The sequence below is a fragment of the Misgurnus anguillicaudatus genome, chromosome 16 (genome assembly GCF_027580225.2).
Source record: "Misgurnus anguillicaudatus chromosome 16, ASM2758022v2, whole genome shotgun sequence".
Lineage (NCBI taxonomy): Eukaryota > Metazoa > Chordata > Actinopteri > Cypriniformes > Cobitidae > Misgurnus > Misgurnus anguillicaudatus.
In genome coordinates this window covers 5,044,011-5,060,690 of record NC_073352.2, presented here as the reverse complement: position 1 = coordinate 5,060,690, position 16,680 = coordinate 5,044,011, and the positions used below count along the sequence as shown (strand labels likewise).

The 16,680-nt window shown below is 37.3% G+C and overlaps 1 protein-coding gene across 1 annotated transcript; it reads right to left on the bottom strand.

The window, feature by feature from the left end:
- Positions 1-377: 377 nt before the first annotated feature.
- On the bottom strand, positions 378-16,396 carry tcirg1b (T cell immune regulator 1, ATPase H+ transporting V0 subunit a3b). The gene is made up of 20 exons (XM_055178606.2): positions 16,215-16,396; positions 13,919-14,038; positions 13,674-13,752; positions 12,158-12,294; positions 11,933-12,028; positions 11,650-11,838; positions 10,997-11,079; positions 10,004-10,097; positions 9,502-9,714; positions 5,815-5,965; positions 5,600-5,739; positions 5,361-5,518; positions 5,166-5,256; positions 4,899-5,017; positions 4,548-4,761; positions 4,022-4,135; positions 3,852-3,932; positions 1,990-2,110; positions 1,727-1,898; positions 378-1,165 (listed from the first exon to the last, which is right to left on the bottom strand). Exons 2-20 carry the CDS (start codon positions 14,033-14,035, stop codon positions 1,072-1,074), a joined length of 2,463 nt encoding a protein of 820 aa, XP_055034581.1. The 5' UTR covers positions 14,036-14,038; positions 16,215-16,396; the 3' UTR covers positions 378-1,071.
- Positions 16,397-16,680: the final 284 nt, after the last annotated feature.

Genomic DNA, 16,680 nt, shown 5'->3' with positions numbered 1-16,680 from the left:
AATGCTATAAGGGAAAATATTTATTTATAAATATGATTAATGATAATACATGTAGGTGTGGTTTCCCAGATAGGGATTAACTTAAACCAGGACTAGACCTGAGTTTAATTGGGAAACCTAACTAGTTTTAACAAACATGCCGGGCTAAAAACATTACTTTTAAGGCAAAACAAAGGGCACTGATGTGATATGTCAATGCAAGTTCTTTTCAGTTTGGACAGCTCTTACATATTTTTTAGTCTAGGACTAGTCTAATCCCTGTTCGGGAAACCGCTCCGTGAAGTATAAACGTAAGAAAAAATGTTCTTGGCAAAAGACACAAACCTGTTGCATCATATGTGTTGTTTTTGTGACCTGACAGACATAACACAAACATCTGTATTATATTTGGTCTTTATTGATAGTGGGGAATACCACTGTAAGGCTTCACATGCACACTGCGTGATTCAACTCAAAAACTTAAAAAATAACATTATAACAGAAGAAAAAAATAAAAGCACCAGAAAGTAAGATTAGTCCCTTTAAATATATACCATTATAAGACATTTTAAGTTATTAATTGGCAAGCTGATAAAGCAGCGTGAATCACTCTATTATTGCTTTGACACATAATGCTGAGAATTGGTTTTGGGGTGATACTGTAATTACATTTTTATTTATTTTTATGTTGGAACTAAATAAAAGTACTGTCATGATAAAGAATGTACATTATATTTCACAAACACATACATTATACATTTTGCATTGCTAAATTATCTTCTAATTGTCGTTTGTTATAGTGAACTAAGATAATCATCATACAAGTACTCTCATATCAATACCTCATTCTGACCCATTAAGGCTCAAGATATAATTAAAATTTGTGTTCAGTCAGCTAAAATACTTCAATCTCACCGTCAGTTTCACAGTGTTTATGTACTGGATGTGGATACACAGCGCTCTAAACATCCCTCTGAGCATTAAGGTCCAGCTTTTTGTATAGTAGCATTCAAGCAAACGCAAAGACAGGAAATACTTCAATCATACATGTTAAAATGTGCATGTCCCCTAACAGAAAGTAATTCATCATGTTCAGTTGAGAGAGGAGCTGCTGATGATTGATGAGAAGGCAAATGGAGTGAGCTTGTAGCCTGAACCGCTGTAGAATTTATTCTGAAACTCCACCCTGAGACACAAAAACAGAGAGAAAAGAGATCATATCTGATTCAGAAATTAAAACAAACAAATTAAAACGCCTCATTTAGGTGAAAAGCAGTCTCGTGATATAAGCATAAAGTTAAGTTTGTGGCCAAACCTTTTACAGTGCATGCATTATATTATTCTGCCATTAACTGTGTGGGCTTTTTTGTTTGGGTTTGTCAATAATGTTTGTTTGTGAACTCAATATAAAGTCCGCGTTGTGTCTGTCTGTTAATCATTAACATGTGTATCTAGTAAAAATACCTATTACTAAAAATACCTATTACTGGCTTTAGCTAAGCCTAACCATTACATAATAATGTAAAGCCCAAAATGTGGCTTAATAGAAGACGGCAAACTCTCTTAATTCAAATATTGTTGAAAACATTTGGGATAATGCAAGTACACATGCAAACTAATATATGCTAGTTGGTTTTTAGACATTTTAACGCAAAAATCGTACATAATGTGCTTTGAATAATTTATGTAAGAATTGTTCATATTTGTATCACAAGACAAAAAACGTGCTTGCGTGTTTTTCTATTACCAGTGAAGACGTAGAGCGTGCAGGAAAGCAGACAGGCCTTCCATGACCAGCAGGATCGATACGGTCAGCACAGCGAATGCTGCGAATATAACAACCATGATGATTGAGCCCAAATAACTGAGCTGCTGGAATGAGAACCTCATCACCATCAACCACAACACCTCAGACAACTCTGTAACACACACACACAACAAAAGACAACAAGAGATAAACACACTGCCCTGTAATGATGACAACAGTGAAACATGCAAGCACACACGTACGTGCATGAGCCAGACTGAGGGCCCAGAGTCGCAGATACGACGCAGTGTTAGAGATGCACCCTAAACAGTACTCTATAGTGTGAATGGCCTGGTGCATGAAGACATTTGATGCATCAAACTCCTAAACACCAGCAGAAAAAGATGGGGCACAAAAAAGAGAGAAGAACATTATTGTAAGCACATACACTTTTATAATGCAATGTTGTGTGCAATTGTTTAAATGCTTCTTGCAAGAACTCTTGTTTGCATTGTATTTTTAAAGGAATTAGTGAATCAACAACAAATCATTTGTGACCCTGGACCAAAAAAAACAAACATGGTTTGTATGGTTTGTTAGGACAGGACAATATTTCATGGAACATTATCTTTACTTAAAGGTGCAGTGTGTAAATTTTAGCAGCATCTAGTGGTGAGATTGCCAATTGCAACCAACGGCTCAGCCCGCTGCTCTCCCCTCACTTTTGAAACGCATAGAGAAGCTACAGTAGCTACCACCGGCAAAAAATGTTTGTCCGTTAAGGGCTTCTGTAGAAACGTGGTGGCACAAAATGCCGACTTCCACGTAAGGGGACCCTCGTGCATGTAGATAAAAACATCTCATTCTAAGGTAATGAAAATATAACAATTTATTATAAATAGATCAGTTCTGGTTCTTGATTCTGATTGGTTCTAAGCCGTGATAAAATACCCTGGTAAACCCACGGTTCAGACCGCATTACATAAGTATCACTGCGCCACTGTAGCTGCATACTGATTTATGAAAATAGACACCACAGTCTTTAATAATATTTTTAATTTGTCTACAATTGCACAATTATGGCGATATCCAGATAAATGTCAATAAATATTGTTAAGTCATCTCGTCAATAAAGAGAAAACGTTGTCTGAGGAGTTTCTACCTCAAATTCATATTTCCGCTATCTACTGGTGGAACTTAAACACTGATGCATTCACTCAACACTAAAACACTATGTTTTGATCAGGCTCTGAATCTGATCTCTTACAAAAGTTCGGAATTATATCCGCTTTTAACTGAAAATTTGTGAGGTGATAAGAGAACAAATGAAGGTAGGATGAAATGTTTCTTTTGTTGTTGTTTGAAAGCGGATGGTCTGTTCTTTCATTTGATATTTTATGTTTATTTAAAGAAGATCATTTTTCTGTAAGGCATTAAACTAAAACTGGGTGGCAACTTAAAAAAAAACGCTGACGGGGAAAGAGTTAAGCATGATTCCAAGCATTTGATCATCACTTCAACAGTTGCACGATATAAATGTTAATGTATAAATTAGATGAATGTAGATTTATATAAATAAACACCACAGTCTTAAATCATATTTTCATTGTGTCTTTGCTGCGTCTGTGTTGGTTGTGAACCGCACTCTTTTGCAGCCACACTTGATTCTGAGGAACTTCTTTATTTGGCGGAAGAGTAATATTTGTACTTATATAATTACAACTTATTTGGGTTTTATTTTATGAAATCCCGCTAACATTATGCATATGAAGTAACCATTTTATAAAAGCAATGGGCCCCACAAGGTAGTGGGCCTACAGTGCATTTTATAACAGCTTTGCGTCGTGCCTAACAATGCCCCGTAGCTGTTATAAAATGCACTGGTAGCCCGCTGCTTCTTGGGGCTTATTGCTTTATTATACACACATGATAATGTAGCTTTGTATATTATATTGCATTTCTGTCAAGAGATCCCTCTAAAAATTACACACTGCACCTTTAATATCCTAAATTCTGACCCATACAATGTTTTTTTTGCTATTGCTACAAATATACCCATGCTATTTCCAAAATTCCCCCATAGCATTTTACATTTTATAAACACCACCACCCCTATTTTATTCACCTCCTCTTCTTCTCTGTTTTCCACGTCCCCATGTTGAGCGTTTATAGTGCCGTTTTCTGATAGTAGAGGACGTCTGTCTCCCTGCAAAGGATCATCATGATAAAACATACAAATGTGTTACGAGGCCGATATTAAACACACAGGACATAATATTAAGATCAAGGTCTTACTGTCAGCTGAGATTTCTTCTTCTTATATGTGATGTATTCTTGAATTGGTTTCCCCAAAAGAAGCACAGGAACGGACAGAAGAGCCACAATCACCAGAACCTTCTGCACTATCATCTTTAGAGATAAACAGATGTCATTCATTTCATTTTATTACTATGAACCACATTGTGGAAGAAGCGTGAAGTCAAGATAAAGAAACAAGTGGTAGGATTTTACATTGCTGGAGTCACCACACACACATATATTAGGATACTTTTGTACCCATGTCTCACCCTTTACAAAGAACAACCCTTACATAATTCAAAACATGAGTTGTAAAAACAAGTCAATCTTGTGAAGTCTAAATGCTTCAGCACATGTGAACTAGTTTATCTGCAACATATTATTGGTTACCAGAGCAAACTATTCCCTCAGTTTGTACAAACAAATGAAGCATCAAACAATTATTTGCATATTACATTTTCCATTAAACTCCATTCACAGGAAATGTATCAGTACCGCATAACAGCATTAGAACAACACACACCTGTCCCTCATACAGCGGCTTGTTGTCCTTGTTCTCCGTAAACAGGAACATGTCTATAAAGTGGATCAGGATGCTGGGGGCGGAGTTTGAGGTCATAGGTCCATACACCACCCATTTATAGATGACCATAAAGACCAAATATCCAAACAGACAGAGCATGAAGCACAGCTCCGGGATCAGCACCAAAAACACACTGCTGGTTTCCCGAAAGTGGCTGCACAGCAGGAGGAACAAGGAAAAATATGTATGTAACAGCATTTCATGGACAAAAAAAAGATCATTTTAATCACTAATGGAAGGTGCAGCATATGTGCATATGCATTTACTTTCAAAGTTTACAAACATACTCACATGTAGTTGAAGAAAGACAAACACACACCAAAAGTCATGTGGATAACCCCAATAATAACAGACATCTTCATCTTATAACTGTTGAGGAATGTCAGGTGGTTATTGGCCATACCCCAAATCTGAGAGAGATGAGAACATACGCCGTATAAGCATTTAACAGCACAATACAATAAAGACAACATAATATCTGGTGAAACCATCAAAATGACAATGCTATGTAATGTGTGTGTAAATAAAATGTACAAGAAATCCATCTGATTCCCTTACAGGATCGATTCCAAAAGGATATGGACCGGTGAAAACTCCTGTGATGTTTGGATCCAGTGAGAGATATTGATTACTCTTAAAAGTGTTCTCACTGACGGAAAGAGAAAGATAACAATTATTTGCTTTTATTTAAATACCAATGTGCAGTATATTAATCCACACGAGTGTAGATGGATTATTGTGTGCGTGACGTACGTCCAGTTGTAATATTCAGCATTGGGTTGGACGTGCCAGCCTGAGGAGAAGGTTGTCAGTCCTCTGCTGAAGCACTCATTGTAAATGGCTCCAGTGTAAACGGAGAACAAGCCCATTAACAGAATCAGATATCGACCTCCGAACATCATACGCCAGATCTGACACGCGAGAGACCACAAGAAACTATTACCATCTATTAAACAACTATAAATGCAGTAAAAACAAATTGATCTTTATACCTCATTGGTACTGTTTCTTAGTTTAGGATCCTTCTCCTCCAGAACCATCCAGAGTCCGGCTAATGCCATCAGCAGACCATGACCAACATCCCCAAACATCACAGCAAACAGGAAGGGAAAAGTGATGATGGTGTATACAGCTACAGAAAGCAAGAAAAACGGTTGAGTATGTATTCCAGACCACTTCTAACATCTGCTAGAGATGTTTATGTTACCTGGATTGACTTCTCTATAGCTGGCCACTCCATACGCATCCACTATATTCTGAAAGCCTGCAGTGAAAGCATTAGTGGGGAAGAGGGTCGGGGGGGAGGTGGTGGCCGGCAAACGATTGTAGAATGAGTCCACGCTACTGCCACTCTTCCTCTGTTAGATAGAAAAACATAAATATTAGATGCATAGACGAAAAAACACATAGATAAATAGACAGAAAGAAAGATGGATATACACATACAGTAAATATAGGCAGATGGATATAGATAGACAAATAAACAGACAGATATAGACAGATGTACAGACAGATACAGATAGACTGATAAACAGACAGATCTAAAATATACAGATATAGACAGATGGACAGAAAGATAGACAAAAAGAGAGAAAAACAGAGGGGCCGATAGACAGATAGAATGACAGAAGGATATAGGTTGATAGACCGACAGATAGATACAACCGACAGGTAGAAGGTATAAAAGACAGACAGACAGACAGACAGACAGACGAATGTGACAGAGAGAGCCGGATAAACAGCCGGATACAATAGGCAGACAGACAGATGGATAGACAGATGAATACAATAGACAAACAGAAGGATAGACAGATAGGATTGACCAAAAACAGATACAGTAGACAGACAGAAGGATAGACAGACAGACAGACAGATACAATAAACAGACTGATACAATAGACAGACAGACAGATGGAAAGGATAGACAGACGGATATGATTGACAAAAAAACTGTTACGATTGGCAGACAGACGGACAGACCGACTGATAGGATAGACAGACAGATACGATAGACGGATAGACAGATGCATACAATAAACAGACGGATACAGCGATGTATAGACAGACAGATACAATAGACAGAAAGATGGATAAACAGATGGATAGACTAGACAGACAGACGAATGTGACAGAGAGAGCCGGATAAACAGATGGATACAATAGGCAGACAGACAGATGGATAGACAGATGAATACAATAGACAAACAGACGGATAGACAGACAGGATTGACCAAAAACAGATACAGTAGACAGACAGAAGGATAGACAGACAGACAGATACAATAAACAGACTGATACAATAGACAGACAGACAGATAGACAGACGAATATGATTGACAAAAAACTGATACGATTGGCAGACAGACGGATAGACAGAGTGATAGGTTGGACAGACAGATACGATAGATGGATAGACAGATGGATACAATAAACAGACAGATACAGCGATGTATAGACAGACAGATACAATAGACAGACAGATGGATAAACAGATGGATAGACTAGACAGACGGATAGGATAGACAAACAGACAAATATGATAGACAGACGGATAGGATAGACTGACAGCCGGATAAACAGACGGCTACGGACAGAAAGAAGGATACACAGACAGATACAATAAAAAGACAGATACAACAGACAGACAGACGGACAGATACGATAGACAGACAGACAGATACAATAAACAGACAGACGGATAGGATAGACAGACGGATAGGATTGACCAAAAACAGATACAGTAGACAGACAGAAGGATAGACTGACACATACAATAGACAGACAGACAGATAGACAGACGAATATGATTGACAAAAAAACTGATACGATTGGCAGACAGATGGATAGACAGACTGAAAGGATAGACAGACAGATACGATAGACGGATAGACAGATGGATACAATAAACAGACGGATACAGAGATGTATTGACAGACAGATACAATAGATAGACAGATAAACAGACAGATCTAAAATATACAGATATAGACAGATGGACAGAAAGAAAGATAAACAACAAGAGAGAAAAACAGAGGGGCCGAAAGACAGATAGAATGACAGAAGGATATAGGTTGATAGACAGACAGATAGATACAACCGACAGGTAGAAGGTATAAAAGACAGACAGACAGACGAATGTGACAGAGAGAGCCGGATAAACAGACGGATACAATAGGCAAACAGACAGATGGATAGACAGATGAATACAATAGACAAACAGACGGATACAATAGACAAACAGATGGATAGACAGATGGATAGACTAGACAGACGCATAGGATAGACAGACGGATACAATAGACAAACAGATGGATATGATAGACAGACGGATAGGATAGACTGACAGCCGGATAAACAGACGGCTACGGACAGACAGAAGGATACACAGACAGATACAATAAAAAGACAGATACAACAGACAGACAGACAGACGGATACGATAGACAGACAGACAGATACAATAAACAGACAGACAGAAGGATAGACAGACGAGACAGATACAATAAACAGACAGACAGAAGGATAGACAGACGAGACAGATACAATAAATATACAGATACAATAGACAGACAGACAGACGAATATGATTGACAAAAAATCTGATACGATAGACAGACTGATAGGATAGACAGACAGATACGATAGACGGATAGACAGATGGATACAATAAACAGACAGATACAGAGATGTATAGACAGACAGATACAATAGATAGACAGATGGATAGACTAGACAGACACGTAGGATAGACACACGGATAGGACAGACAGACGCATATGATTTACAAAAAAACGATACGAGTGACTGACAGACGAAAGGCAGACAGACGAATAAACAGACGGATACGATTGACAAAAAGACTGATAGAATTCACAGACAGACGGACGGATAAGATAGACAGACAGACAGATCCAATAGACAGACGGATAGACAGAATGATAGGATAGACCAGTGCATCTCAAATAGTGGGGCGGGACCCCCAGGGAGGCTCGAAGCGACACCAGGGGTGGCGCGTGAGACCCCGGGGGAAATACTTTTTCAGGGAGTGATTTTTTTGCACCGTCACTTAAAGACATTACACCCCAAACACACTGATAAGCCGCTTGAATTTTTTACTATTATTTATTGATTATATTTAATTAAATTTTTCAGTATCAAATGGTCAAAAAAATATACTGTAAATAAGGATTGATTTTTTTATTTCAGGCAAATTTATGCATTTTAAGTCTTTTCTGTTACAGACTAAAAAACATTGTTAATAAATTTATTCTTTGTTGTAAGTTGATTGATATTTCTTTTTTTTGTGTTTTATTTAATGTTAATAAGGATACAATGCTTTGTAGATGTGTCATTTTATAGACAAATTATACTATTTACAGTCGTGGCAGAGAGTTGGGGGGCGCAAAATGTTTACTTCTTCCTAGGGGGGGGCGTGACAATAAATAATTGAGAAGCACTGGGATAGACTGATAGACAAACGGATACAGACAGATACAATAAATAGACAGATGGATAGACTAGATAGACGCACGCATAGGATAGACACACGGATAGTACACACAAACGGGTATGATTTACAAAAAACAATACGAGTGACAGACAGACGACGAGACAAATAGACAGACAGATGAATAAACAGACGAATTAGATTGACAAAAAGACTGATACAATTCACAGACAGACGGACGGATAAGAAAAACAGACGGATAAACACATAGATACGTTAGACAGACGGACGGCTACAATGGACAGACAGACACTTTCTATCATTTGCATCCAGTATGTGACTTTGGTATAAAACAGAAATGTTCTGCTACATTAAACTGCTTTCTGCAAGCCACATGTGTATCTCACAGTCACAATATAACAACTCAGTGTGAATGGAGACACTTACTCCACCCTCTCTCAGGGCGCTCTGTAGGGCGGGCAGCTGGCTGACAGGACACCAGGCTTCAGCGATCAGACACTTATCAGTGACAGATGGACTGCAGAGGTTCAGGACCATCTGTACGGCCTTACACTTCTGAACCTGCACACGCCACTCAGGCAGACGACCCAGAGCTCGAGCCAGCAACTGCTGCATATACTGCTCAGTCTCACCCATCACCTAAAGACCCAAACATAACAGAGAAATAACGTAAACCTGATGGACATTCAACGATATAAAGCTTTTTACTTCCTCTAGTAGAAAACAGTGACATGAGTAGACAGTAACTGCTCTTTTGACAGCTTCATAATTTCAGTCGAACAGATTCTTAAAATGTTGGAAAGATTAAAGCATATATAACAATCTATTAAAATAAAAAAGGTAATATAAAAGAACAAATGAGTCATTGAATAAAACAAAACATTTATAAAATGAAAGATGCCTTAGATTTAATAAAAGTGTGACGTACTGATTTGATGTCCTCGATTCTTCCTCTCAGTCCATTCAGAGTTTCTTCTCTTTCTGTCTGATTCTCAGGGTATGGAAATGTTTGTGTGTGGAAGCTGCATGTCATATGAAATAAAAGAAACGTTATTCATTTTACCAGTTTAAGAAAATGAACTAGTTCTAGACATAGAAAAATGACATACAGTGGCACCAAAAAGTATTTTGACACCTCAGCCACACTTACAAGTGTAACTACATTAGATAAACAACATGTGCATTTATATTAAAGATAGATAGCATAGACACATTTTAAAGCAAAAAACACAAAACCAGTCATAAGTACTGTAGCATGGGTATATTTGTATAAATAGCCACAAATAGGGTCAAACTTATCTATTTTTTATGACAACATCATTAGTAAAGATCATGTTCCATAAAGAGATTTTGTACATTTCCTAACGTACATAAATCAAATTCAGTATTTATCATTAGATTTTCTCTATATTTAGATAATTTCGCACTCTCAGATTTTTAAATAGTTGTATCCCGGCAAAATATTGCCCTATCCTAACAAATCATACATCAATTGAACTTTCAGATGATACATCTCAATTTCAAAAACTTTGGTTTCAAAAACAATGGTTTTGTGGTTCAGGGTCACAAATATGTTTTCTACGTTTCAAATGTTAAACAATATATTGTATAAAGCTTTGTAACATGGGGCATTCTGTTATAGTCAAAATATTGGCGAATCATAACTAATGTGATGAGATACACCTGGCTTTAAATAAACCTAACCTGTGTGAAGTTAGATCGAACACTTTATAAAATTATAAAAAAGCAAAGTAAAAATAATTAGCTTTCTTTGACTTGGATGAAGTATCAGTATATTACTAGTATGAATACTAATTAACTTTCATATTAAAACTGATCTTGTTGTTAGACTGTAAAAAAATACTTTTACGTTTTCATCATGATCTTATGCTGATGTGAAAAACACATCTAAACCACCTACCAATCACAGATCTTCTTCACCTTCTGGCCAATCTGATCTCCCCAAAATGAGATTAAAAACACGGTCCACTGCACATCCTCGCCCTGAGAAATCAACCAGTGGTCATTCAAAAACACAATGCAATGAATCCAATACAATCTTAAAGGGCACATATTATGGAAAAATCCACTTTTACAAAGTAGTCGGGCCGACTACCAAAAAACACTTGTAGCCAATCAGCATGTCTACTAAACGTAATCATTGCCTGGGTTGCGTATGTGTGTGGCAAGTCTATAAAAAAAAAAGTCCAGATTCTATTGGGGTAGGGGCGTGTGATTTCAAATGTCAACATTGGCTTTCAGAGATCATGCACCCTGCCTTTAATGTGATATCACACTGATAAAGCCCCGCCCATGGCCAATGACTGACTGGTTAATTTTACCCAAAAGCTTATCTAAATTTCCAGCTAAATATACTATTGTTTCAGAATGTATTCACAGGAATCAGATCTTTTTTAACCAAAAGCGCTCACTGTCTGTTGGTAAGGGATAATATGGGCATAATATGTCTTCCTTAAATATAATGCATTTCACTTCTATATATACTGTAATTCATGGGGCCACAAACAGTTAACCTAAATATTCAATCATCAATGTGATTTTTTTGTGTCTTACAGAATCAGGATGTTCAAGTTTCTCTTCCATTTCATGAAAGTCCACGATGATGTAACCGCGACAAGCACGCCACAGCAGCCTCTCGAAAGCGGGAACTTTCCACGGGTGAACCACACCTGCCACGAAACTCAACCTGACGTCCTGACGGTTCTCAGTCAGACCCACCGGATCGAATGAGACCAGCGGTGCCTGAGATGCAGAAACGCATGCATACATGAGTCTGAATGACGGGTGCACATGCAGGAATAATGTGTTCTGTGCAGTAAAACCTTGATTTTCTGACCTGTGATACTGTGAGTGAATGGGTCTGTTTCAAAACTCCTCTGTACTGACATAGCTGAGTATACTGTGATCGCAGACTGTCTCTGTTCCTGGATACCTGCATGAGGACAAATTAAAAACTGCTAATGAAAGACGTCATGAACTTCCATAAGCGGACCCTTTTCAGAATTGATTTTTTTTACAAAATGAAATTATAATGTCAAAAAGCACACAAATACACACGAACCTCCCTAAGCTCCCGGGCTAAGCGTTCGCTGTCCTCCTCTATGGTGAGCAGCTCTCTGGGCTGAGGGGCTGGAGGGGTTGGAATGGGGGGCTGCAGTGTTTGAGTAAGAGACCGAACGATCTCCTGCTCCAGAAACACTGGAACACAGACAACATAAGACAGTATAAAAACTTTCAACAAAAAATAAAAACAGAATTCACGTTCAATTTTACTTACATAACATGATGTATGTCTGAAACAAAAATCATTGCGAAAGAGAATTTATCTTTTAAAAAGTAATCTCATCATGTAAGGAATTCCAGATTAAAGATAGAGACATCTGGCAGCATTTAATTTCAATTTAACATTAACCAGCAGCACTTGCATGTCCTAAATGATGTCAGCCATAATAATGGTTTGCAAAGGGGCGCAAGGTTTTTCAGAAACTTTCCATGGGAACTTAATCTGGAGAATTTTGAAAATATTCCAAATTGGAAACTTAACGGGAATTTATGGGAATTATTTGGAAATTTATATACATATACAAACATAAATAAACATTTTGTTTGGACATAAGCAGATATTCGTGCAAGGTAATACAAATTTAAAAATGATTTAAAAAAAAAAAAGAAAAATTACCCCAAAAATCTAAATGGTAGTGTGTATTGTTGTTACAAAATACTTTTATTTGAAATTAATTCTTCTTTGTTTTGATAAATTTATTTAACTTTTTATTCATCAAAGTATCCTGATAGTTGTGCTGATAGTTCCCAGAATTATTCCGTACCAATCCAGTAAAGTTAAAGTACAAATAAGTATATTTTCCACAGTTGGTTCGATAACAGCATCCTTATAATGAAATACAAACAAATGTTTAAGTTGTAATGCAAGAGTTTACAGATGGTATGCAATGTAAATAGTGAGCGTGTTATGATGAATTATTTTTTTGTTTTGTTTTTAGGACTATCTTTTACCAGATCTGTGTTTATTTAACAATATTGTATATAGCAAAATTCGGCACTGCTATAACTATAAATGGGGTGAAATGCAACGCTCAAAATGTCCGCTTTGGCAATGGAAGTCCCGTCTCCTATAGACGGTTTCATCGGACGCACGTGCGCTGACGCGATACACGTCTGGATCCGAACTTTACTTCCGGTTACGTTTTTTTAATGGTCTGACAAGTTGCTAAACTGATCTCTTGAACAAACGTCACGTCGAAAATAACAAATGTTTTGGTTTCCTAGGTAATCTACGTTTTGTTTTTGCTTGTTATATAAATAAACTAAGTTTAAAGAACTTTGTTGTTATTTATTCTTAGCTGAGTTTACCGGAAGTCACGTGCGGACAAGGACAGCCGCTTATTTATGTTGTTACTGCTGAAACCGTCTATATAATAGAACCAATTAACAATCGATAAAGACTGATAATGGCTTCCTAGTGGCTTGGGTTTCCTAAATAGACTTTGTTTACATCTTCTAATGTTAGAAAAAGGGAGAAATAGAGAATCATGAATGTTTTGGCGTGAGAGACTCACCAAACGTTTTCTCCAGCTCTTCACATCTCCTCACTTCACTTACAAACTTCCTTTGGAACGCATTCACATTCGGATTCAACTAAGATAAAAAAAATTGAATAAAGGTAGCATTTTAAAGACAGATCATGGCTCGTGCTTCGTGACATTTGAAATCCAACGTAATGCTGAGACACTTTGCGTATCATGCAAATGAATCCTGGAAGCTATTAACTGAAAGAGAATGGTGAATACAGAAAACATCTCACATCTCTAAACTCCACTATTCCCAGTTCTCCCAGTTCACTGACACAGTTGTAAGCAGATCCTGACTGGAGGAAGAGTTGCACCAGACAAACCTCTTCACTGCGAAACATGGAGCCCATGACCTGAGTTACAAACACACAGAAATATCAGTTATAAATACTGCACCTGAAAAAGTGGAAGCAGCTGGAAACTTGTATTTAAATTAGATACACAACTTCCTCTTTTATTCTGAGTCAAAGTGTGCATGAATATGACTGTGTGACCTTGTCTGGAGTTTTTAATATTTCATAATCTCATACATTCTCAACTTCTCATGTTTTTAGCTGTCACATTTACTGTATATATTTTAAGACACCAAGGGTTTATCACTTACAGTACATTAAACCATTCTGAACTATTCTGACTAAACCTAATCTTCAATGAGATTTGCATATAACATGTGTTAAGTAATACACATGATGTAAATCTAAATATAGAGATTGATGACAAATGTTTGCCTTGATAAAGACAACACATAGTAAATTTTATATTCATATTTCATATACTTAATTGCAGACATTTAGACCATGGCTGCATCCGAAAAATCCCATACTTTATAGTAGGCGAAAAGTACTCGGATGACCTATTACTTTCAGCAAGATCCCGAATTGTTCGTTCGATGGACATTTTGTTATCTCGTAATCGCCCAGGATGAGGATTATCCAAGGAAGAAGACACAGGGGCTTTTTATATTAAAAATGCCCGAAAGCGGTAACACAGCTCTATTCAAATGCAAATACATATTAATAAACAGTTCTCCCTTGCATTTAAATTGTGTTTGTTGAACATCGTTCCAGTTAATGACTAACTTGTTGTTAAGACAATATATGTCACATGATTTATCAACATGGCGGATGTAGTATGTCTGAATTCATTCATCCATATTTATACTATATAGTACCTACCATTTAAAGGTTCAATCATGTAATTCAGTACCTCCCGTCACAGTATGCGATTTCGGACGCAGCCCATGTGATTTTATTTTGATCACTTACATCACAGGTTTTGACCTTGGCCATTAAAGCTTTTAAAACAGAAATAAACCAGCCAAGTCCACCTTTAAGGGATAGTTCAGACTAAAATTTAAATTGTGTCATTATTAACTCACTCTCATGTTGTTACACACCTGAATAAGGGGCTAATCACACCAAAAGCGCTTTAAACGCTTGGAAACGCAAGGCGCGACCCAATGCCTATTTTATATTGCTAGGCAACCACCGAGTCAGCTGTCCTGTCAATCAAATATTGAAGCATGAGCGCTCTTTTGCTGTTAACTATCATATTTGCAGAAACTTTAAAAAGAGGGCGTTTGCTCTGACCTTGTTTGAGGATGAGAGGTGCACAAAACACGCAGGAGAGAGTGAGCGAGTGGAGTCCGGTTCTTCAAAGCAACTGTAAACTTCCCTTACCACAACGTAAGGCATTCGATTGGACAATGGAAAGACGCAAATGACGTCGGGCGCTTCTCCGCTCTCAGCGATCTTTCAAAAGCGCGTGCTGCGGCTGGCGGCAAAAACCGCAAGGCGCTCGGCGCGCATAAACAGCGCGCAAACGCTCCCTTGCCATAGAATATCATTCAAAAAAGGCGCCTGCAACTGCCATAAACGCTTTTGGTGTGATTGGCCCCTAAATGTATTTGTTCTGCTTAACACAAAGGAAGATATTTTGAGTATATTGAGAATATTTGAAACCATTCATGAGTTCATAACCGGTTTGGTTACAAACATTCGTCAAAATATCTTTCCTCGTGCCCATCAGAACAAAGAAATTCATACAGGTCTGCAACAACACGAGAACGAGCAAATGTTGTAAGAATTTTTATTTTTGAGTGAACTATCCCTTTAATTTAGGAAACAATGGACTACAGTATTGGTCAAATCAGGAGTAAAGTTCCTCTTTTCAGAACTTCCATTCACGTGCTACAGACATTATAAGAAAGCCCATAGGAATTAAATACTTCATATCATATATTATCATATTATTTAAAAACATACACTTTATAACATCTGTCACTTGTACGATGTTTGTAAGAGTCAGAGTTTCATTTCAAATTCTTTTATTTCAAAAGTTTAAGATGAAGACATAAAATAAAATATTGTTTAAATGCACATAAACAGGTAGAAAATCACAGTGATTCTGTTTATTACTTAAAGTATGTAAATATACAATACATGTCAACTGTGTGATCATGTTAAAATGTGATGAGTGTCACGAGCAGAGCATAACATCCGTGTAAACATCTGTGATGTGCACGCTTACCTGCTTATAAAACACCAACACCAGTGATGAACGAACAGGACTCGCTTTAGTATATAGCAGCAAATGTCTTCAGATGAAACACACAAGTATTGGTATCTTGTTGAAAGAATAAAGCAGCTTGACTGTGAGTAAATCACGAACTTCCCGTTTCATTACAGTCACGTTACTGCAGTTCCTCACGTGACTTCGCGGACAAACTTCAACGCTACATTGGGCGGCTTTTACTATTTACAGTTTCTAATGGCACATGAAGGTTTTGTACAGTAAACTTACATAGTTTAAATCTATGGATTTTCAAAGATTTATGGCCATTAAAATGCTAAAAGAGAAAACTATAACAGTTTTTTTAGGGATTGCAGACGACAGTGATTGGTCCATCCTCCGCAGCGCTGTGAAAAGTATCATGTATCACGTGAAACCGTTTTGTAAGGTTTGTTTAGATTCATGCGTCGACGCACAAACTGAA